This window comes from Rhipicephalus microplus, chromosome 10 (genome assembly GCF_043290135.1).
Source record: "Rhipicephalus microplus isolate Deutch F79 chromosome 10, USDA_Rmic, whole genome shotgun sequence".
Lineage (NCBI taxonomy): Eukaryota > Metazoa > Arthropoda > Arachnida > Ixodida > Ixodidae > Rhipicephalus > Rhipicephalus microplus.
In genome coordinates this window covers 94,278,957-94,304,788 of record NC_134709.1, presented here as the reverse complement: position 1 = coordinate 94,304,788, position 25,832 = coordinate 94,278,957, and the positions used below count along the sequence as shown (strand labels likewise).

The following is a 25,832-nucleotide window of genomic DNA, read 5'->3' as shown; positions in this document are numbered from 1 at the left end:
GCTCCAGATCCCGATCGAGAACAAGACCAACAGCCACACAGCAGCAGCAGCCGAACAATGGCTCCTGGGCCAGCAGGGTTGCAGGTGAATCACGAAGCACAAGTAGCCAGCCCAAAGGTAAGGCACAGCCAGAGCATGCTCCCGATTCTCGTATTGTAGCGCTTGAACAAGAAAACAGGGCCCTCAAGAAGGAACTTGAAGAGCTCCGGGCCTCAATAGCTAGAATAGAGAGCTGCCACGGAATTAATCTGTCGAGCTCACCGGCACCACCGACAACACGCTCACAACAAACGATCCACAATACACACAAACGCAAAGCCGTAGACAGCGACAGCGACACGACGGAGGAGATCGAGATGGTCTCGATAGAAAAAGAAGCCCCACTGAGAAATGTCGAGTCCGCGACAACTAAGCTCAACGACAAAATTGATACGTTGGCGAACACGCTTGCCAAGTTTATGCAAACCTTTAAGACTTACACTGACAAAGTTGACCAGAGGCTCGTTAGCCTGGAGAAGATGGCAGCCAACCCACCTGTGGCAGGTGCTCCTCAGAAGCTAAGCGCGGACAAATCAGCGGTTACGGCAAGCGTGCCGAGCACAACTTCTAGAGCTAAAGTCCGACCAGTCAAAGCACGCAATCTCGCGGAATTAACGAGCCGCGACGCACACAAGCTACCAAGTTAAAATGGCTGCTGACCGCAACGAGATTAAGATCTGGCCGTGGAACTGTAACTCACTTCAGAAACTCAAAGCAGCACTAACATAACTATTGCTAGCCTGTAAAAAAAGCCGCATATAATATTGCTACAGAAATGTGGAGAAAGCAAAACTGCTAAAAGCATTGGCATACAGGGGTACAGGGTAGCCAGGCCAACCCTGCACCCCGAGCAAAACAAGACGCGAGGAGTGGCTACCTTCATCCGGAAGGACGTATTGTTCGCCAAAAGGGACGCCCCCGTATACAAAAAAGGCCTGGAAACGGTCCTGGTGGAAATCTTACCACACAGGGCCGTTAAAAGAAGCATCTTTGTGCTCAATGTTTACAGTCCTCGATCAGATAAGAAAAGAAATTTCAACAGACTAATTACTTCGGCGGTAAAAATGGCAGGTGACAATCCGCTCATAGTAGCGGGTGATTTTAACGCCAGGAGTACCGAATGAGGATACTTAAAAAGCGAAGGTAAAGGCACCAAGTTAGCAGAAAGCGTGAATGCGCTGGACCTGCAGCTGATAAACAATTTTGCCCTCCCTTCAAGAAGAGGTAATTCGGTACAGCGGGACACAATGCCGGACTCAACCTTCACCAAGAACGTCAAAGCTACCTGGGATAACCTCGCCGAAGACCTAGGTAGCGACCACTGCATCCTGGAAATTACCGTTGAGAACGAGGCGAAAGCGCCAAGAAAATTCAAAATGACAGACTGGGACCAGTTCGCTAAAATACGGGAGCAGAAGGGCAATACAGAACTATCATATGAAGCCCTCTTAAATGAATTAAAAATGGCAGCGAATGAGGCCACCAAATAAATCGAGACTGATGAATCCATCCAGGCAATAGACTCTCACCTGGCCAGTTTGCTGCAGAAAAAGCATGACCTAAAAGAAGCGTGGCGGAAAAACAAGCTCAACAGACACGCACAAAAATCGCGGACCTTGGCCGCGAAATCGAATCTCACGCCAAAACACTCTGCGCCCAGCAGTGGAACAACACATGTGACGAAGCAGATGGCAAAATGAGGAAGGGAAGCAAATGGGGGCTGCTCAAACACCTTATGGCGGACAGCGACAAACCAACCAGAGGTGGCACCCAGCTGCAAATTGAACGGCTGGTGCACAAGCACGCCCAGGATAGTGGTGGACCCCAAGCTCTCCTCAAAACGCTAGGCCAAAAATATCTCTCACTGGAAAGCAAATCAGTAGCCTGGGAAAACAAAAATCCCTCATATGGAGGTCGACCGCAAGAAAAACTAGACGAACCATTCAGCGAAGCTGAAATACGGTACGCTCTACAACAACTCAATGGCAGATCGGCGCCAGGGCCAGATGGAATCGACAATAAACTGCTACGGAATCTAGACGATAAAGCAATTGTAATCATTACTAAGAAGATAAATGAGGCATGGGAAACGGGTATTGTGCCCAAAGAATGGCGTAGTGCCAAGGTTTCGCTCATCCCGAAACCTAGAAAACCGCTGAGCATCAATAACTTAAGGCCCATATCACTCACATCTTGCGTTGGAAAAGTAGCTGAGCATGCAATACTCAACCGTATCACGGACCACATTCAGAGCAATGGGCTCTTTTGACACAACATTATTGGCTTCCGCAGGGCACTGTCCACACAGGACGCCATGTTGATGTTAAGAGAACACATATGTTACGGCCTCCTTCATACGCCCAAAGCCATATTAGCCCTGGACCTCGCCAAGGCCTTTGACACCGTAAAACACGAACACATACTGGGTGAAATATCACACATGAACCTAGGCGAGAAATTCTACAACTACATTAAAGGCTTTCTGGCGAACCGAACCGCCACCATACGCATAGGAGAGCAATGCGGCGAACCTGAACGGCTCGGAAATATTGGCACCCCACAAGGGTCAATGCTCTCGCCATTGATCTTTAATGTGGCGATGCACAGGTTGTTGGAGAAGCTCGCTCAAACCCCATCCGTGCACCATGCCATATACGCAGATGATATTACCATATGGGTCCCATGTGGCCACTCATATGGCGCCTTGGAAGGAATTTTTCAACAAGCACTGACTACAACTGAAGAATTTCTTAAGCCAACCGGACTTGCACTGTCCGCCACTAAATCTACTCTAACGCTCTTTCACCCTCGACGAAACTCGGGCGAAGAGGAGCAGCAAGTAGTGATCAAAGCTGAGAACAACCAAACGATACCGCAAGTATATACGGTCAAAGTACTAGGGCTAACGTTAAGCGCCAAGGAGGGCCACAACAAAGAAGCACTCAAGCGCCTTGAAAAAAGCACGAACAATTTTTCAAGAGGCATTGCTAGAATCGCCAACAAGAGAGCAGGCCTCCTAGAAGATAACATCATGAAGGCGTATCACGCGTTTCTCGTAAGTCACGTAGCATACGCGTTCCCGTTTCCGAAACTTACGAAGGCTGAAATCAAAAAGGTCGACTCCATGCTTCGCAAGGGACTGAAAACGGCACTCGGCTTGTCCAATAGCACAAGCAACGAGAAACTCGAGCAACTTGGTCTGCACAACACAGCCTGAGAAATTTTTGAGGCTCAGAGAGTGGCACAGATCTCACGCCTGTCGTTGACACAGGCAGGCCATCTCATCCTACGAGGCGCAGGCATTTGCCCAATTTTTTCAACCAGAGAAAAGAAAACAACTTGGTAATGACGTGAGGAAACACATTAGGGTTGAGCCAATCCCCCGCAACGTTCACTCTACGTTCAACAAAGGGTGAAGGAAAGACAGAGCGAGGGCACTCATAAACAAGGCAAAAAAAAAAACACAACACGAACGCGCTATTCGTAGATGCCGCCCGCTACTATGGCAGGGAGGCGTTTGCCATAGCGGTCGTCGATATAGACGGAAACCTCATAAACGCGGCAACCATCCAAACAAGCCATGTCCACGAAGCAGAAGAAATGGTGATCGCGCTGGCCTTTCAAAGCTGTCAAGCCTACTCCACAATATACACAGACTCTAAGACGGCGGCATGACCATTCGCGGCTGGCCTAGTAGCTAGAAGCACTGGAAAACTCACCGTCAACGTAATAAGAGAGTACGAGAGCAAAGAAACCCTTGTTAAGGAAGAGAAAGCTCAAATCTACGTATCCTGGTTCCCAGCCCACATGGGACAGCTACCGGGACTCGACCACTGCAATCCCAACGAAGAGGTCAACCGCCTGGCGCGTGAGCTCACATGCCGCGCCGCGGACAACGACCCCTCGATGAGTGAGCGGTACGAGAATCCCTGCAGCCAGGACAAAGCACTCACATACCACGAGATCACTTCACATTACCGGGGACAAAGGCGTTCCTTCCCAGCACCGCACCCAAAACTTGACAAAGCACAAGCTCTAACTCTCAGAAGATTGCAAACACGTACGTACATAACACCATCCACCTTACACAGAGTCGACCCCGACACACCACCCACATGCTCCCTTTGCAACCATCCCTATTGCAATTTCGAACACATGCTCTGGCTGTGCCCAACTGAACTGAAGCGCAGCACAACTGAATACCCAAGAGGCTTGGCAGGAAGCCCTCAAGAGCAATCAATACAAGCTGCAACTCCAGGCGGTCCAGAGGGCCCGGGACATCGCTACAAGCCTTCGGCTGCCAGCGTCATCCTGGGTGGAGCCTTCAGGTTGAATTAAGGGTCGAATGGCCCTTTCTCAGCCTCCTCAGGATATGTTTAAATAAAGTCAATCTCTCTCTCTCTCTCTTGCTGTCCATGAAGGCTTGTTGTATCGCCGCAATTACGTGACGGACGGCCGTAGGTGGCTCCTTGTCATCCCTCGTCATTTGCGTTCGGACATCTGCGCTGCCTTTCACGATGACCCCCAGTGTGGCCCCGCTGGAGTATTTAAGACTTACTCTCGCCTTCGTCTAAGATACTACTGGCGCGGCATGTATCGGCACGTTCGCCAGTACGTTCGGTCATGCACCACGTGTCAACGACCCAACACGCTTTCTCACAGCACTGCTGGCCCTTTGCAACCCTTAACTTGCCCAGCGAGACCATTCGATCGCGTCGGAATTGATATTTATGGTCCTCTACCCAACACTCTTCGAGGCAACCGGTGGATTATTGTCGCCGTCGATCACTTGACACGCTACGCTGAAACATCTGCGCTGCCTGCTACCACTGCGAAAGACGTTGCGTCCTTTCTTCTTCACCATCTCATTTTGCGACACGGTGCACCTCGTGAATTACTGAGTGATCGCGGACGCGTGTTTCTCTCGAACGCCGTCGACGAGCTGCTCAAGGCATGACGCACTGTCCATAGGAAAACCTCGGCATTCCATCCTCAAACCAATGGCATGACAGAACGCTTTAACCGTACCCTTGGAGATATGGTTGCCATGTACGCCTAGACGACCACACTAATTGGGACCAAGTGCTCCTTTTTGTCACGTACGCGTACAACTCTGTGCCGCAAACAACCACTGGCTTTTCTCCTTTCTTCCTCCTGTACGGACGTGAGCCATCATGCTCCATGGACACCATTCTCCCTTACAGGCCTGATGTTTCCGAAGCGACGCCTGTTTCCGAAGCAGGTGCTTATGCCGAAGAGTGTCGTCAACTCGCTCGCTCATTTACCGCACAAGAGAGATAGCTGACCACGATGCCTCTGCGTCTAGTGTCCACTATAACCCAGGAATTCCAGAGCCAAACCAGGAATGCTGGTTTGACTCTGGGTCCCATCTACCCCTCCCGGTCTTTCCCCGAAGCTTTCGTCGAAATACGATGGCCCCTACCGTGTGGTGCGACAAACATCTCCTGTCAACTATGAAGTTGAGCCCATTGATCCACCTTCGGACCAACGCTGCCGTGGGCGTGAAACAATACACGTATGACGCCTCAAACCGTGCTACAACCCCCTTGTCGTGTCACTTCCCTAGGTCGCCAGGTTGGCTCCTTTCTGCGCGGGGAGTAATTGTACCGAAGCATAGTGGCGCCAGCTTTGTGCCAGCGTGAAAAAAGACGGTGACGTCTGTGTGTGGCTCGTGCTTGCCGGGTTCCTGCCTGTACCAGCTTGTTGCGGCTGACGTTTCTCGAATAATAGGCTGTGTTTTTACGCAACCTTGCTCGTTGCTATATATATATATATATATATATATATATATATATATATATATATATATATATATATATATATATATATATATATATATATATATATATATATATATATATATATATATATATCTATATATATATATATGTATGTATATATATATATATATATATATATATATATATATATATATATATATATATATATATATATATATATGTGTGTGTGTGTGTGTGTCACGCTATAATGACTGGGAGACGTGGCCTGGCTCATACGCCATGATTATTTCGTTCTCTGACTTCTTCCTTCTCTATTCTACAAACCATCCATGCCATAATATGTCAAATGATTCCCCTTCCCCCCGAAAGAAGGCATGAGTTGCAACTTACAAACAAGAAAAAGTAAACAAGGAGTGGCTTGGAAGTCACCAATGTCGAAATAAAGAGGTAGTCTCAGAAATTTTAAAATGCACGTGTTGTCTTCTTTGTCGCTAAGACTTGAGGGGAGAGTGTGGCAGTCCGGTGATATCAATAAGAGATCTGGCGGACTAAGCTGATGGTTGCGTCCTGGATAACAAAAGAATGCTTTGAACGTGGAGATAGCGGAAATCGCAGCCGGCTTTCGGACTCTGCTTTCGTTAGGGTACGGCTGCGCACCCATCCTTCCGTTGAGCGATAATGGCACCGAGGCCGACACCGCTTGCATACGTGTGAATTTCAGTGGGTGCATTGGGATCGAAGTGGTGGAGAACTGGCGGAGACATGAGTAGCCGGCGCAGCGCCGTGAATGCGTCATCGCAGTGGAAATTCCAGCCAGAGAGGTCCGCGCTACGGGAGAGAAGCTGAGTCAGGGAGGCAATTACAGAGGCGAAATTGCGAATGAAACGCCCAAAATAGGAACACAAGCCTACGAAAACTACGAAGCTCCTTTAGGGTAGTAGGCCTGGGGTACTCGGCAACGGCACGCACGCAGTTTGGCGGGTCTGGCGCGATATTCCTTTTTTTGAAACGACGTGGCCGAGAATTGCGAGTTTGCGGGCACCAAAACGACATTTATTGAAGTTTAATTGCAACCCGGCTGCCTTAAGGCACTGGAGAACTTGTTACAGACGGGAAAGATGAGTTTCAAAATTCGCTGAGAATACAACTATGTCGTCTAAATAGCAAAGACAGATGTGCCATTTAAGTCCCTTGAGGACACTGTCCATCATTCTTTCAAAAGTCGCAGGTGCATTGCAAAGACCGAAGGGCATTACATTGAATTCATATAAGCCGTCAGGGCTCACAAACGCCGTTTTTGGACGGTCTGGTTCGGCCATTAGCACTTGCCAATATCCAGAGCGCAGATCCAGTGAAGAGAAAAACTCCGCACCTTGAAGGCAATCCAAGGCGTCATCAATGCGTGACAGGGGATAAACATCCTTGCGTGTGATCTTGTTTACTCGACGATAATCCACGCAAAACCTGATGGAGCCATCCTTTTTTCGTACGTGGACCACTGGCAAAGCCCAAGGATTGTGTGTGTTGAATAACGCCTCGTTGCAGCATCTCGTTGACGTGTTGAGTGATGACGTCACGCTCAGCCTGCGAGACGCAGTAGGGACGCTGACGAATTGGATTATGATGACCGGTGTTGATGATATGGTGAGCGACAACTGACGTGCGTCCCAAGGGAGGTTGTCCGTAGTCGAAGGAAGCGTGGAAACAGTCAAGTAGTTGAATGAGCTGATTGCGCTGGTCTTGCGTAAGGCCGGTGTCTACGCTGTGCAACAGAACGTCTTCGTCAGGTAGTGAGGGCACGGTGGCAGCTGTGACAGCATCCACGGACATCGGCGTCGTATCAGAACGGGCATCGAAAGGAAAGATGTCATCATAAGTGTCAAGACTCCCAATACATTGGCCATGCAATAAGGCAGCGGGACAAGAAAACGGATTTCACACGTACATGGCACTGGAGCCATCGGCAAGTGTTATGTCGGCAAACGGGATGACAAGGTTCTGGCGACGAGCGCATTCTTGTGACGGCATGAAGAGGGCATTTGAATCTGAAACAGAGTTGCACAAAAGAGATACCGCGGCGACCGAAAAAACAGAAATGACGACGTCAGCGGCGACGATCACCTTTTTGGATGAGCGAGGGAGATCTATGAATGTCGTGCTGAACGGAAACAAAACGAGTTGTGCACGGGCGCAGTCGACAACCGCATGATTAGCGGAAAGAAAGTTCCATCCCAGGATGATGTCATGAGACGCATGCGGAAGGACGACAAATTCAACGATGGAAAGCACTCCTTGAATCACAACACGAGCAGTGCATGAGGCAGAAGGTTGGGCGTGTTGCGAACTCGCTGTGCGTAAAGAAATTTCAACCAGTGGAGTAGTCACTTTGTTCAGTTTGCGGCATCACACTTCACTGATTATACAAATAGCGGCACCTGTGTCGACAAGAGCAGTTGTGGCGAAACCGTCCAGAAACACGGCAATCTCGTTAGGGGGCGAAAGATGAGGCTTTGGAAATCTCGTCGGTGGCGCAGCTCTTTCCTCAGGAACTGCGACTGTTAGTTTTCCTCCTGGGTGTGGTTCGAAAGGCGAAGCATGGGGGAACGACATCGAAGACGGGGTGAAGGAGATCGACGTCGGCTGAAGTCTGGTCGACGTGAGCGGGGGTCATGTGCACCAGGTGTCACATGCGATTATGATTGCCGAGGTATGTTAGCGGAATGCTGAACATCATTGAAATAGAATCCACGGCGACGACAGTAGCACGCGACATGTCCTGGGATACCGCAGTTGTAGCAGACGGGTCGGTTATCCGGAGTATGCCAAGAGATTACAGGTGCTCGAGGGGGTGGAAGGGCCGATTTACCGGATAAACCGAAACTGGTGACCTGTAGTAGTTGGTGGCCGGATGAAGGGAGCGGCGGTTGGGCAGGAGGTCGGCGGACGGCTTTTGCATAAGTCAGCGGTGCAGCAACTGATATTGGGGACGCGGGCGAAGGGAGAGCCTTGGAAACTTGCGTCTGAATAGCACGGTGAAGTGAGTGGTCCAGTGTTGTGTTGTGAGAGTCTCGTTGATGGTGGCGACAAGAGAGAGCTGTCGAGCAACTTCCTCCCGTATGTACTGTTGAATTTGAGGCATTAACACGCTGTAGTCGGGGCCACTGCTTTTGCACTCCAAAGCCGAAACATCAGCTGTTTGCCTATTAGCGCGGCGTGTGGACATTCGTTGCTTGCGCAGCTCATCAAAACTTTGACATAGCTGAATTACGGCCGTGATTGTCAGTGGGTCTTTGGCCACAAGCATATGAAAAGCGTCGTCATCAATGCCTTTCAATATATTCTTTATTCTGTAAGCCTCCGTCATCCTCGCATCAACTCGCCTACAGAGGCTGATCACATCCTCAATGTAGCTCGTGAAGCTCTCATCATTTCGCTGAAATCGTCCTCGCAGGCCCAGTTCAGCACGAAGCTTGCGCATGGCTGGAAGACCGAAAAACGAGGCGACGGCCTGTTTGAAAACCGACCAGGTGGGGATGTCGCTTGGTGGTTGGTGAACCATAGGTTGTCCAAATCCGTCAAGTAGAAGATGACGTGAGTCAGCTTCGCAGGGTCATCCCACTTGTTAATCGCGCTGGCATGCTCGTACTCTGCTAGCCTGTTCTCGACATCTTGATGTTCAGTGCCGTTGTATACTGGTGGGTCACGCAGACGAAGTAAACCAGGGCACATGACAGGTGGCAGTGTGGAAGAGGCTTGAGGGGGATCCACGCGCTCGGTGATTGTGGACTGAGATGGTAGCTTACGGCTGCGGAGCTCCAGGACGTTACCCAGCCCGTTTCCACCAAATGCTACGAGCAAGGTTGCGTAAAAACACCGGTTATTATTCGAGAAACGTTAGCCGCAACAAGCTGGTACAGGCAGGAACCCGGCAAGCACGAGCCACACTCGGACGTCAACGTCTTCTTTCACGCTGGCACAGAGCTTGCGCCACTATGCTTCGGTACAATATATATATATATATATATATATAAGGGAAAGAAGTGTATACCTAAGGGCTCGTTTTTTCGTGTTTTAACACAATAACAATGAGATCTAACAGACAGTAATGCCAAGGAATGTACAGTGGAAGTTATTAGAACCAATGGAATGTAAATAAGAAGAAAGAAAAGTGGATTAAAAATAACCAGCCGTGAGCAGGAAACGAACCTAGTACCTTCGAATAACGCGTTCGATGCTCTAACGACTGAGCTACCACAGTGGCCTTCTCTCCATCCACTTTTTTGTGTTTATATGTGAATTTAGAAGTAGGAGTGACAGTCAGCGCCATCTATAAACCAAACAACGAGTGTGAAAACACTCTTATTCGCATGTATGGCGTCACGTAGCACGTGAACTTATTATGAGCGGGCAGCTGAATAATTGTCCCTCTTATAGAACCTAAACACTTCAAGTCTTCCAGTACGAGACCCTCGTTCAATGAAATAGAGGAAAGAAGTGTATACATAAGGGCTCGTTTTTCCGTGCTTTAACACAATAATAATGAAATCTAACAGACAGTAATGCCAAGGAATATACAGGGGAAGTTATTAGAACCAATGGAATGTAAAGAAGAAAGAAGAAAGAAAAGTGAACCTGCTCACGGCTGGTTATTTTTTCGTCATATATTTCATCATATTTTTCATATATATATATATATATATATATATATATATATATATATATATATATATATATATATATATATATATATATATATATATATATATATTGTAATGAATCTGAATAACGGACGCTCTGCTGGTAATGAAGAAGACGATGATGATCGGTGGCTGTAGTAGTAGCTCGCGCACGCCGCTCGCCATTAGCCAGACCTGCCTGATAAAGCACATTTTGCCAAGCTGCGTCTGAACCTTTCTCGACGTACAACACCTCTATTTTAAGTGGTGGAGGTGCCGGGGTTCCCATCAACCTGGAGCTTCGCAATCGGACGCTACCCTCACCGTTCACCATGACTGCTCCTGGCCCTTCTCAAGCTGCCTTACCAACGACAGTCTACTGTACTGGCGTGCCTCGGCAACGCGACTCACCAATTTTTCGCGGCAACGACGAACAAGACGTCGAGGACTGGCTCGTCGAGTGCCAAATCGTAAGATTTCCAACAAGTGGAACGCCTGCGACCAGCTCACAAACGTGCGCTTTTACCTCGCTGATGTGGCCAGCCTCTGGTTCAAGAACCACGAAGGCGAAATCACCAACTGGTCCGCCTTCAAGATCACCATCGCCGTGGTCTTCGGTCGTTCCGCCGTGCGCCGGCTTCGCGCGGAGCAGCGTCTCCGTAGTCGAGTCCAGCGCAGGGACGAGACCTTTACAAGTTACATTGAATATGTCTTGTCTCTTTGCAAGCGCGTCGATGAATCTCTAACCAAACGCGACAAAATCAAGCACATCATCAAAGGAGTTGACGATGATACCTTCCAGATGCTCGTCGCTAGGAATCCACAGACCGTCACCGATGTTGTCCAGCTCTGTCAGGAGTACGACGAGTTGCGTAAGCAGCGTGTCTCGACGCGCAGGGCCGCTGAAGATACGGCTGAAGTTTCCGCCCTCGTGCACGACGTCGCTGCTGATCACACCGTCTTACTGCCCCGCATCAAGCAATTCATTCGTGAAGAAGTTGCGCGTCAGCTTTCTCTTGTGGCCGAAGCATCCACGCCAGTGACCTCGTTAGATCCACGTCTACGCCAGGTCATTGAGACACAGGTCACGCAGGCACTGCCTACATCGCCATCTGTCCCTACGCCACTGACCTACGCTGCCGTCGTTGCTAGACCCCCAGCCCCATCTGTCTCTGGCGCATACAGGGGCACCGGGTCCTCCTACCCTACGACGCTGCCTACATACACGGCACCCCATCCCGTTTCGCCCCCTGCACCTTCTGTCGTTAACCCATGGCGCACTTTGGATAATCGCCCCATCTGTTTCGCATGCGGTTTCGTGGGACATATGGCACGCTACTGTCGCTGTCGCAACTTCCAGCCTCCAGATCATGAGAATTCTGCAAATTACCAGGCTGCCCAGAATCCCCAGCGACCATCTTCTCCTATCACCGACTCATTGTCCCCACGACGCCCTCTCGATTCTCGCCGGTCATTACCACCCCGTCGCCGATCTGTCTCGCCGGTGCTTCGGCGCACGAGCCCCGCTAGAGAGGAAAACTGACAGCCGCAGTTCCGGAGGCAAGAACTGCGTCGTCGTCGAACTCTCTGTCACACAGGTCCCGTTAATTAGGGAGGCGATCACCGGGCTAATTCCAAGGGCCGAAGTATCGGCCCCTCGAACCGCACCACGAAAGCGTGGACAATTTAGAAGTGGTCCTTTTTGGCGTGCCAGCGGATGCCGGCTGTCGCCCAAAGAACAAGTCAGAGCCGAGAGTTGATAAACAAACAAAATTATATTCTCAATAGTGGCAGATCGAAAACCATACACAAGTATGCACACTCCACAATAGTTGAATACAATATGTCACCCACCAAACAACGTACTACACAGTACAACCAGCCACACTCGAAACAACGGACACAGACAACAATACGCACTACAATGCAGTCGCAGGCATTGAACAACCAAGATACTTAAGGACTAAAGAGATAGAAAACCTATTCAGTCCAAAGTTCTTGGAACAAAAGTCTAGATGATTCTCTTCCGAGATTCACTCACTCAAAGTCCAGCGTTGTTGTCGTTCCGCGGCCCCCGAAGTTTCTCTTCCAGGAAACCTCGCGTCTTCAATTGGCCACTCTTCGAGCTTCAAACTTCTTCGCCGGAAACACGTCGGCTTCACACACGCAGCTGTTGCCACGCGTCTTCGCTCCATAGCGGTAAACACACACTCTTGCCTGTAGCTCGAGTCGTCACCCGTCAGGTGGAAATCATTTTCTTCTCCTGCTTTGTCTCTACGGACAAAACCTTCGCTGACTACACGGCGGAATCCCTACGCGCTCTGGCGCTAACTTCCGTCTTTTCCTTCGAGGTTTCTCTTCTAGGAAACCCCACGTCTTCTCCTGCTCTATCGTCTCGGCCGCTCGATTAAATACCTTCCGCGCGAGATTCCAGGAGATTCTCGTCATTTCGTCGGCGCGATACGCAGCGAAGGCTGGGGAGAGGGCGAGACGGTTCGAATGCCCTCTGCGTCGGATGACTCAACTCGGCATGACCACGCCTCTTTCCTTTTAGGAATTTCGAGTGCTTGCTCGGCCGCCGATGTGGGGTGAGGAGGTTCGTCGGCGAAGCCACGCTTCCGAGGGGAGAGCGCGCGCCCGGGGAGCCTTGGATGTTTGTTTTCTTTTTTTCTTTTGACCTCGCGGCGTCTCTCCCGCGCGTTATCGCAAGAATATTGCGCCCATTTTTAGCGCTCGTTGTGTGATACTGCCCCCACTTTAAGAATATTATCTCATAATATTCAAAGCCACACAAACGAGCGCGAACAGTCACCACACACTCTGAAAGACTGTAACACAAACCGTCGCTCATGACACTTCACATTCACAATAGATCGCTATATACAATCGTACGTTGTAGTTCAATTCCACAACACATGAAATATAGCCACAGGTACATGTAGCTATATCACATGTGGCCTCGCGGCGTCATTCCGGCGCGTTATCGCAAGAATTTGGCGGCGCGCCCATTTTGAGCGCTCGTTCTGTGACACTGCCCCCCACTTTAAGAATATTATCTCATAATATTCAAAACCACACAAACGAGCGCGAACAGTCACCACACACTTAAAGACTGTAACATAGTCCGTCGCTCATGACACGTCACATTCAGAATATATCACTCAATACGATTGGACATTACAATTGAATCTCACACACATGAAATATAACCTCAGGTACATGACTACAACACTTCATCACACATTCCAAACAATACAAACGTACGAAGTTCTGTCTGTACAACAATTATACAACACTATACATCACATCATCGCACAGAACACTTTGACTCGCTCGACATACACTCGTGACACAGGATAACAAGAACATTAACACAACATATGTCACTCAGCCCTGCCAAACACATTCCGATTCCACCTCAGCACCTATGTCTTGTATTTCGAGCTGCGCTTGCGTCCTTTCTTGCGGTGCTCGCTCGATCTCTTCTTGTTTTTCCTGGTTCTTTTTTGGCGAGCCTTTTCCAACGACGGGGTCTGAGGTGGCGTCTCAGCCATCGTTGTCACTTCTGACACTGTTAACGAGTGATAACGCTCAACCGATCCTGTCACCCGCTTATTCATGTCACGACATTGGACCTGGCTGGCCGACTCCGTCACCTTTACACTGTCTGTCGGTTGAGGTCGTGCCAACGTACGTCCAGCTGCCCAGCACGTGAACTCATTCAACTCGATCATCTTCTCATTCGCCGTCTCTTGTGCCACGGCTTCACCTTGGCCTTTAGTGAGATCCGTCACGGGATGCTCCTCCACTGTATCTTGCGGTCGCTGGGTTGGCGAGTGCTCTATCTTAGGGTCTTCTCCCAAACATTCCGGATCATTCGGTCCTCGCGCCCCGTCGATGTTTCCGGTGACGAGGTCCTACAGGGGGGTCGTCATGTATAGAGCAGTAACCTTTGCGCTGAAGTACGGGGTTTCAATCTCAATTTCTGCTTCGGAAAGCATCCGAAACGTACGGTCAATTAGGCAAACCGGTTTCGTTTTGCCTGTCAACTCACTCTCCCGCACCAAATTTCTCCGCACGATAACCGTGGAGCTACCGGTATCTCTTAACACCGTAACCTTCTTGCCCGCAACTTTTCCAGGCATCACAGGCATTCCCTTCATAGCACCTCTTTGCTGTTTTGTCACCACAGCACCCACAATAGGAATTTTTTCCCCATTTTTCAATTCTACGAATCCGTCGGTGAAGGCATTATAATCGGATTTCGGTGCTGCTTGCACACAGGATACCTGGTGAGTTTGACTCGCTCCGTTTCGACATGCGTCTGCTTTGTGCCCAGTCTGACCACACTTAAAACATTTTACTACCGTAGGGCTCGTAAAGATCGTTCGACAGTTGCTCGCGCGATGACCCACTTGGTTACACAGGAAACATCGCGGAACACTGTCCGGCGCACGCTTCTTTTGTTCGGGTGCTGAATTTTTCGAATCTTCGGCACACTCCTTCTTGACCTTGGCCAAATTAGTTCCACCTTGCGCTTCCAGGAATTGATTAGCCAAGTTCATCGTACTCCTGCGCTGTCCCTGAAAGTTTAATCCATCTGTCGAAATAATGGCTAAGTCGGGCGGCGTACTGCGTAGCCGTCTCACCATCAGCTGGCCTTCCTGTCCGAAATCTGTCCCGGAAACCTTCCACAGTAAATCTAAATCGCTTCAGCAAAGCAGTTTTCACCTTTGCATAGTTGGCTGCATCGGTCGGCGTCAGCCTACCGTACACACTGAGCGCTTCACCACTCAAGCAGGTACTCAAAGCAGTTGCCCATTGATGTTCCGGCCAATTCTGGCTCCGTGCAATCGTCTCAAATCTGTGAAGGTACGCGTCAAGGTCGTCCTTCCTTTCATCAAACGCGACGAGCAGCTTGCATGGGTTCAGGCGGAAGCCATGATCTTCCCGTTCGCTGCTTTCAATTCTAGCTTGGACGGGAGTTTCACTTCGCTGTTGCAAACGGAGCGGCTAGAGTTCCATCTCGTGCTTCCGCTGCCGTTCCCTTTCAGCCATCTCCGCTTCTCTTTCTTCTCTCGCCCTTTCGGCTGCCAACTTCTCTCTCTCCAGCTCCAACTTCAATTGCTGCTCTCTTTCTTCTTTCAGCTGTCGCTCCTTTGCCCCTCTTTCTTCTTTCAGCTGTCGCTCCTTTGCTTCTCTTTCTTCTCTCGCCCTTTCAGCTGCCAACCTTTCTCGTTCCAACTCAGCTGCTTTTTCTTCCTTGGCTCTCCTCAGCTGCCAATCTCTCTCGTTCCAACTCAGCTGCTTTTTCTTCTTTGGCTCTCTCAGCTGCCAACCTTTCTCTCTCCAACTCAGCTTCTTTTTCTGCTTTGGCTCTTTCGACCGCCAGCCTTTCCTTTTCCAGCTCAGCTGCCTTTTCCTCTTTGACCCTCTCTTTTTCTTCTTTTTCCTTCTGGGTGACCCACTTCCGTAGTTCGGCGCTGGAAAGACCCATCTTCTCACCAAGCGCAACTAACTTTTCGAGATCCATGGTGTCTCGCAAAGAAAGTCTTGCCGCGTGTAAAAAGTATCTTCCCAAATCAGTCTATCGGAACACTCCCCTGCACTCGTTAACGAGAACAGTGAACAACACACAAAATCGTTCCGATAGCACTATCAACCACTCGAGGCTCTTTCTCACTACTTTGGACACACTGTGCACCAAAAGGTCCTCGTCGCGGACGCCAGATTAATTGTCACACAGGTCCCGTTAATTAGGGAGGCGATCGCCGGGCTAATTCCAAGGGCCGAAGTATCGGCCCCCCGAACCGCACCACGAAAGCGTGGACAATTTAGAAGTGGTCCTTTTTGGCGCGCCAGCGGACGCCGGCTGTGGCCCAAAGATTAAGTCAGAGCCGAGAGTTGATAAACAAACAAAATATATTCTCAATAGTGGCAGATCGAAAACCATACACAAGTATGCACACTCCACTATAGTTGAATACAATATGTCACCCACCAAACAACGTACTACACAGTACAACCAGCCACGCTCGAAACAACGGACACAGACAACAATACGCACTACAATGCAGTCGCATGCATTGAACAACCAAGATACTTAAGGAATAAAGAGATAGAAAACCTATTCAGTCCAAAGTTCTTGGAACAAAAGTCTAGATGATTCTCTTCCGAGAATCACTCACTCAAAGTCTAGCGTTGTTGTCGTTCCGCGGCCCCCGAAGTTTCTCTACCAGGAAACCTCGCCGAAGTTTCTCTTCCAGGAAACCTCGCGTCTTCAATTGGCCACTCTTCAAGCTTCAAACTTCTTCGCCGGAAACACGTCGGCTTCACACACGCAGCTGTTGCAACGCGTCTTCGCTCGATAGCGGTAAACACACACTCTTGCCTGTAGCTCGAGTCATCACCCCTCAGGGGGAAATCATTTTCTTCTCCTGCTTTGTCTCTACGGACAAAACCTTCGCTGACTACACGGCGGAATCCCTACGCGCTCTGGCGCTAACTTCTGTCTTCTCCTTCGAGGTTTCTCTTCCCGGAAACCCCACGTCTTCTCCTGCTCTCTCGTCTCGGCCGCTCGATTAAATACCTTCCGCGCGAGATTCCAGAAGGTTCTCGTGATTTCGTCGGCGCGATACGCAGCGAAGGCTGGGGAGAGGGCGAGACGGTTCGAATGCCCTCTGCGTCGGATGACTCAACTCGGCATGACCACGCCTCTTTCCTTTTAGGAATTTCGAGTGCTTGCTCGGCCGCCGATGTGGGGTGAGGAGGTTCGTCGGCGAAGCCACGCTTCCGAGGGGAGAGCGCGCGCCCGGGGAGCCTTGGATGTTTGTTTTCTTTTTTTTCTTTTGACCTCGCGGCGTCTCTCCCGCGCGTTATAGCAAGAATTGGGCGGCGCGCCCATTTTTAGTGCTCGTTCTGTGACACTCTCCAAGACCTCCTCTTTGTCCGCCCAACGAAATTGATGTGCTAGTAGAAGGTGTTGGTGTACGTGCACTTGTCAACACAGGCGCCGTCGTTTCTGTAATTAGTGAAAAACTGTGTCGCCATTTGAGATAAGTTACAACGCAGCTTACGAATCTTGCTCTGCGTACAGCCACCTCTCAATTTATCGCGCCGACAGCTCAGTGCACAGCACGCGTTCTTATTTAAGATGTTTGGTACGCCATCAAATTTGTTGTTCTCCCACGTTCATCTTACGACGTCATACTAGGATGGGATTTCCTTTCTACCCATCAGGCCCTCGTCGACTGCGCTCGTGCTGAACTCACGTTGACGAATTCGTGCCTTGATAGCGACCACCACAGTTCTCGAAAGTGTATGCCGCAGCTGACGTCCGCATCGCGCCGTTGTCCACCGTCCTAGTGCCTGTGTTTTCCCCTGTTACCACTAACTCGACGCTCCTGTTCCAACCAACTATAGCTAGTGTGCAACACCGAACCATCGTCCTCCCGTTTGCCGTCATCAACTTTTCCAATGGTTTGGCGGTACTTTATGCGTGCAACGTTTCTGCTTGTCCGTACATCCTGCTACGCGGCGAGTGTCTGGGAAGCCTCGAGACCTTAAATTGTATTTTCGAAGACCCGATCTATCTAGACAAGCCTTTTTTACCGACTCGTGCCATTACACCCGCCGTCCGTACATCCTGCTACGCGGCGAGTGTCTGGGAAGCCTCGAGACCTTAAATTGTATTTTAGAAGACCCGATCTATCTAGACAAGCCCTTTTTGCCGACTTGTGCCATTACACCCGCAACTGACGCTAATGAACCTATGGATGTATTCCGCAAGTCCATTGATTGCAACCTCACGCCGCAAGTCCATTGATTGCAACCTTTCGTCTGTTTCTTCTAGCACATTCGTGCTCGCGTATGCAGCCCTTATTACCATGAATTGAAACCAACTAGCCCAAATTGCCATTCTTCTTCGCACCTGGGCAGCAGGAAAGCTGATCAAGCTCCTATAGCGTTTTCGAGCCTCGTTTGATCACAATCAGCCTTCCTTCGGTCGAGCGTCATCTGTTGTTCACCGTACAGATACCGGTCAAGAGACGCTATTACGGCAGCGTCCATATCTTGTGTCAACTACCGAATGCCGTGCCATCAATGAACAGGTTGACGGATGCTGACACGTGGCATAATTGAACCGTCAAGCAGCCCCTGGGCCTCTCCAGTTGTGTTGGTGAAGAAGAAGGACGGATCCATCAGGTTTTGCGTGGACTACCGACGTCTCAACCGAATCACGCGCAAGGATGTCTATCCGCTGCCACGCATTGACGATTTCTTGGACTGCCTAAAGGGAGCCGAATTTTTCTCTTTAGATCTGCGCTCTGGATACTGGCAGGTACCCGTGGCAGAGGCCGATTGCAAAAAACAGCTTTCATCACGCCCGACGTGCTTTACGAATTCACAGTCATGCCCTTCGGCATGTGCAACGCGCCAGCTACTCTTGAGCGAATGATGGACTCTATCCTTCGAGGCCTCAAATGGAACGTTTGCCTTTGTTATTTAGATGACATTGTCGTCTTTTCAACTGATTTCGCAACACATTTAACCCGCCTCGAGGAAGTACTCGCGTGTATTTCTGCCGCGGGGCTGCAACTGAATCTGAAGAAGTGCCATTTCGCCGCTCGAAAGCTTACGATCCTTGGCCACGTGGTTTCAAAAGACGGCATTCTTCCTGACCCTGCCAAACTTACAGCCGTTTCAGCGTTTCCCAAACCGACCACCATGAAAGAGCTCCGAAGCTTCTTAGATCTTTGCTCTTACTTCCGGCGCTTCGTCCGCAATTTCGCGACGATCATCGCTCCTTTGACCAAGCTCCTCGCCGGCTCTAGAGATTTTTCAGCCTGGTCTGCCACCTGCGACGATTCCTTCAATGAACTGCGCCACCTCCTCACGTCGCCGCCTATTCTGCGACACTACGACCCATCGGCACCCGCAGAGATGCACACTGACGCTAGTGGTGTCGGACTAGGCACTATTCTTGCACAGCAGAAAGACGGCTTCCAAGAGTACGTGGTTGCCTACGCAAGCCGAACTCTTAGCAAAGCCGAAATCAACTATTCCGTCACTGAAAAGGAATACCTGGCCATTATTTGGGCGATAGAGAAATTTCGACCTTACGTGTACGGGCGCTCTTTTGACGTCGTGACTGACCACCACGCCCTCTGCTGGTTGTCGTCACTGAAGAATCCAAGCAGTCGCCTCGCCCGATGGGCATTACGCCTCCAAGAATATAATATTCGCGTGGTCTATTGCTCCGGCCGGAAACATTCGGACGCAGACGCCCTATCCCGTTCGCCCTTACTCCCTGACCCGGACTTCTGCGAAAGTCTAACCTGTGATGCCACTGCCGTCACCATCGCCGACATGCCATCTGAGCAACGCAAGGACCCTTGGGTTGCTTCGATTCTAGACATCCTGGCTGGGCGGACGGCTTCCCCCCTTCTCGCACGTTGCGTCGGCAAGTCGAGCACTTCGCCACTCGCGACGACGTGCTGTACCGACGCAACTACGCACCCGGTGGATGTCAGTGGCTACTCGTAATTCCACGTCATCTGCGATCCGAAATTTGTTCCACGTTTCATAACGACCCCCAATGTAGCCACTCAGGTTTCTTGAAGACTTATTCTCGCATAGATCTCCGATATTACTGGCGTGGCATGCACCGTTTTATACGACAATACGTTCGGGCCTGCTCGACGTGCCAGAGACAAAAACTCCCCCTTATCACGCCAGCGGTACCTTGTTACCCTTACCATGCCCATCCCGACCATTCGACCGCGTCGGCATCGATATCTATGGTCCCCTTCCCAACACTGCTGACGGTAACCGCTGGATCATAGTTGCCGTCGACCATCTCACGCGGTATGCCGAAACTTCATCCCTTCCCTCGTCTACCGCAAAAGACGTTGCAACTTTCGTTCTTCACAGCATCGTATTACGTCATGGAGCACCTCGGGAGTTACTGAGCGATCTTGGTCGCGTATTCTTGTCAGACGTAATCACAGCATTGCTGCGTGAGTGCCACGTCGTTCACCGCACTACAAGCGCCTATCATCCCCAGACCAATAGAATGACAAAGCGCTTCAACCGCACCTTTGGTGACATGCTGTCTATGTATATCTCGTCAGACCACTCCAATTGGGACTGGGTGCTCCCGTTTATCACGTTCGCCTATAATACCGCCATTCAAAGCACTACTGGGTTCTCTCCTTTTTTTCTCTTTTACGGACGTGAACCTTCTTGCACTATGGACACCATTCTTTTGTACGAACCTGACTCCTCAGAGTCCACGACTTTGTCTCAAGCCACTACATACGCTGAAGAATGCCGCCAACTGGCAAGATCATTCACAATCCAAGACCAAGGACGCCAAAAGCACCACCATGACGCATCAAATAACACTACTTCCTACGATCCAGGTTCACTCGTCTGGCTGCATGTCCCTTCGGTTACACCTGACCTTTCTACCAAGTTGTTCCCCAAGTATTACGGCCCATATCGTGTGCTACAAAAACGTCACCAGTGAATTACCTCATTGAGCCACTGGAACCATCTTTTGACCAACGTCGTCGTGGCCAGGAAATTGTCCACGTCTCGAGACTTAAGCCCTGCTACGACCCTCCCGTGTTTACTTGTCCATAGGTCGCCAGGATGGCTCCTTATTTTGCGGGAAGTAATTGTAATGAATCTGAATAACGGATGCTCTGCTGGTAATGAAGAAGACGATGATGATCTGTGGCTGTAGTGGTAGCTCGCGCACGCCGCTCGCCATTAGCCAGACCTGCCTGATAAAGCACATTTTGCCAAGCTGCGTCAGAACCTTTCTCGACGTACAACACCTGTATTTTAATATATATATATATATATATATATATATATATATATATATATATATATATATATATATATATATATATATATATATATATATATATATATATATATATATATATATATGTGTGTGTGTGTGTGTGTGTGTGTGTGTGTGTGACGTATGAAGCGATGGTTGGTAGAAGCCGAGAAGGAAGAAGTAAGATTAGAATAAAAATGGCGTATGAGCCAGGCCACGTCGCCCATTCATCATAGCGTCACACGAGTCGGCAGAATGAAGACCTCCCAGCCACTTCATCAGTGTCTCATCATGGACGCAGTTCTCCACAAGACGCCCTGACCATACATCGACTACGGAATCATCTCCTGGCCGCACACAGCGACCAGCACCATGCCAGAATCATCGACTGCCCTTCCCATCCCCAAGTACACCGGAGAAGCGGATGATGGACCTGTACAGGACTGGTTCGACCTGTTCGAGCTCCACGCAACCGCTGCATCATGTTAGGAACGGGAGATGATCATCAACTTTACCGACTACGTCTCCGGTGAGGCCTTCAAATTCTACCTCACCTATATATTTCAAAACGATGAGTGACGGGAAAAGATAAAACAAGAAATGATCGTTTGGTTTAAAGAATACCATGACGACTACGACGAAGACTTGCTTGTAACCCACCATCCACAGACAACCGCACTCGATCGTCACAGTCAAAAGCAGCCTTCACGAATTGACTCCTCAAGTGCATATAAATCAAACGCTCACCGTTTGCCTTGTAATGACACTGTGTCCACGATAAGCGAACTGTCGACGCACCGAGAAACTATCCAACCCCGCCATGACGACTCTAAAAGGTGTTTTTCATCACAAGACTTTATTTCTATGGTTCAGCAGACTGTGCAGATTGAGCCTAGTAATGCCACGTCACCTGTGGTATCCTCATCCAGAGCTCACCAATCCAAGTACCGAAAGAATGCAGAATTAATACAAACATCAAACCTCGCACGCATCTGTCTGTCAGAAGCGTCCATACAGGACCACCTTACCGGATCCTCTGAAGAGCATTTTAGTAATGATGGCGCCTTACCAACTATGCCCGACCAGCAAGACACCAGCTCGTTATGCATTAGCTGTTTACGGGACATGTCAACTCGCGAAAGAAGCGAATGCCCAATTCCGAAAGGGGCTCCACTACAGCCATCTCCTGAGCATCATCAGCGAATCAAGCAAAGCCAAGTCCTCAAACACATGCGACCACAAGAGAGACTGCAACAAAGGCATCGACGAACGCGAAATTCAACGAAAGCGCGTTCACCAATTGAAGAACATCGAAAAATAAGATCACCAAACCAAAGGTCATTTCAACACGTCAGACACTTTCACATAGAAAAATCGCCAGCGACGCTACCTGCGCCTGCTGTTACACCTACTGCAACACCACAGAAAACGCCGAGAAAGACGCGGAAGCACTGCTTGCAAACCGCAAGCACTCCGGCACCCTGTCACAATCTGTAGAGAAGCACGCACGCAAGAAGCATCTGGATTGCACTATTCACGACGAAAAATACAACCCCGACGACATCCGAGCTGCCGATGCCACAAGGACGTCCAACCTCATTCTTACTTCGCAGCTGCTGAAGCCGTGTCATGGTCAGTTCAGTTATGCAGGACGCGGTTATCTTCTCCAGAACGCCACAGTTAGCCTTGCCCACCGGAACTCCTGCGTTAACCGGACTGCTGCCTCTTTCTTGAAGTCTTTGAAAGTTTACGGAACTTCCCTGGAACATAGAACAAATTGTGAATTTTGACATTTATGGCTTTTAAAACTCTCATAGTTTACTTTTTCTTGTTCGTAATCCATGCCTTCTTTCAGGGGGAGGGGGAATCATGTGACGTATAAAGCGATGGTTGGTAGAAGCCGAGAAGGAAGAAGTGAGATTAAAATAAACATGGCGTAGGAGCCAGGCCACGTCGCCCATTCATCATAGCGTCACACACACACACACACACACACACACACACACACACACACACACACACACACACACACACACACACACACACACACACACACACACACACACACACACACACACACACACACACACACACACACACACACACACACACACGGACGCACGCGCACACGCACGCACGCACGCACGCACATACACACACACACACACACGCACGCACGCACACACACACACACGCGCACGCACACGCATACATACATACACACACACACACACACACACACATACATATATATATATATATATATATATATATATATATATATATATATATATATATATATATATATATATATATATATATATATATATATATATATATATATATAGTTGCAGCAAGGAAGTAACGCTGGCCCCGGTAGAATAAGGAAAAATAGAGTATGACACACGTTGGTTTTGCACGGTATATTTTGACGGACGTTTCGGCTGGTGGACCAGCCTTTGTCAAAATGTTGTCACACCGTATATCCATATATATATATATATATATATATATAAATATATATATATATATATATATATATATATATATATATATATATATATATATATATATATATATATATATATATATATATATATATGACGCTATGATGAATGGGTGACGTGGCCTGGCTCATGTTTATTCTAATCTCACTTCTTCCTTCTCGGCTTCTACCAACCATCGCTTCATACGTCACATATATATGGTATACGGTGTGCCAACTTTATGAAGCCTTGACTTAGCAAGTAGCGGCCATGGCACAGACATGCACGAAGTTCGCCATGGGTAAAGGAGTGTTAACGCAGCTTATACTCCCCAGCACCAGCGGTCGAGTTCAGAGGACATGTTTCACAATGAATGAAATAAAGAAATGACAACGAACATTGAAGTGCCGGAATGCTTCTTACATTGGCATCACTTTGGTCCCATAGGTTTCATGAAGTATAAGCAGTTCTTGAAGTGCAGAATGAATGGGGACCTCGGCACTCCTTCACTGGATTCCGTGCTGACCGGTTGTGCCCTCGTGATCTCCGGCGACAGTGCAGCTCTTGCCGACTGGGTTGGTCCTACGCCACCTCCTGTCACCGGTCCCCTACGACGACGACAGCGCAGCTCTGGCCGACGGGATTAGTCCTATGTCATCTCTTGTTGCCGATAAGAGCTGTCGCAAGTGGTGCCCGTCCTCGGACTCCCGTGACCGTGTTTCATCTTTCCTATCTCTCTTATTCTAATCCTATACTTTTAATTCCTCCTCACCCTTATCCCTCGTGAGCTACTGTTGAGGTGTCGCACGCTGATGCAGACAGTTACGGGGCTCACTTTTCTTTTCCCTCTTATAACCGCAATCTCTGGAGACCTCAGCTGCTATTGTTAAAGAACCAGCGTGGTCATAACTCAAACGTACGGGTCAGGCATTGCACCCCCTGCTTAGGCCTACGTGAATGCCCCCCTTCCCCTCTCTCCAGCTTTCCTCGTGACATGCTTCTACATAACTTGCATTGACATCACTGTGGTTGCCATTTTCAGTTACCAGCTATTTCGGATGCTGCTTGAACTCTTGCTCGACCGCGTGGAGCAAGAAACGGTGACATGAGATTAGTGCCGGGGCCTCTTCCGATTGTTTGTGCTCACTCTTGGCGCGGCTGGTGAACAGAGGAAAGCGGTGATAGCATAAAATGATTCGAGGGATGAATGACTTTCCGTCATCCCTTATCAGGACTCTTTCATGAGATAAAAAGTCAAGGTGGCCGCAATTTTCTGGTGACCAGCGCAAAGAACATGTCTATCACGTCATGTGCAAGTAATGTATAAACAGCATTGTTTCGAACTGTTCAAAGGTTCTTTGGTTTTGACCGAATGTTGCGACCATGCAGGAAGGCCCGGCCTTGAATCCGGAGGCTCTGATAATGCGCCTGACGCTGGAGTGCGCCGGCGAATCGGCCATGGAGAGGGGGTCTGACGAGTCGACCCAGCGCCGCGAACGCGGCGAAGGAATGACCGAGGACGCCCGTGCTACTGTCAAGCTAACGGGTGCCGATGTCCTGGCTAGCGAGAGTGGTCTGACCAGCGAGGGAGGGGGCAATTACAGCACCGAGTAGCACGCCAAGAGAGGTCCTATCACCAAAGCAGACCTCCTTCGTCCACCACCTCCGGCGTCTTCACGCGCGTCTCGTATCAGGTCGTGACGTCCGGGACACGTCATCGATCGCGTACCACCTTGGCCGACGTTTGCCAAAATATATTCGTTCATTTCAAGCGTTGAGACCTGCGTCGTTTAGTATAGACAGGAGAGAGAAAAGTGCCCTAGCTTGTCTGCGTTGTTTGGTATAGACTGGAGAGAGAAGTACCGTAGCTTGTTAGCGTTGTTTGGTATCGACAGGAGAGACTAAAGTACCCTAGCTTGTCTGCGTCGTTTGGTATAGGAAAGAGAAAGAAAAGTACCCTAGCTTGTGTAGACAGGAGGGATAAAAGTGCCTTAGCTTGTATAGACGGGAGAGA

The 25,832-nt window shown here is 49.4% G+C and overlaps 1 protein-coding gene across 1 annotated transcript in view; it reads left to right on the top strand.

The window, feature by feature from the left end:
- The window catches only part of LOC142774803 (uncharacterized), a 60,342-nt gene extending 34,753 nt beyond the window's left edge, over positions 1-25,589 (top strand). Inside the window, exon 4 of the mRNA XM_075875891.1 lies at positions 25,208-25,589. Within this exon, the coding sequence (XP_075732006.1) occupies positions 25,208-25,432 (225 nt within the window). The 3' untranslated portion in view covers positions 25,433-25,589. The remainder of the gene's footprint in view (positions 1-25,207) is intronic.
- Positions 25,590-25,832: the final 243 nt, after the last annotated feature.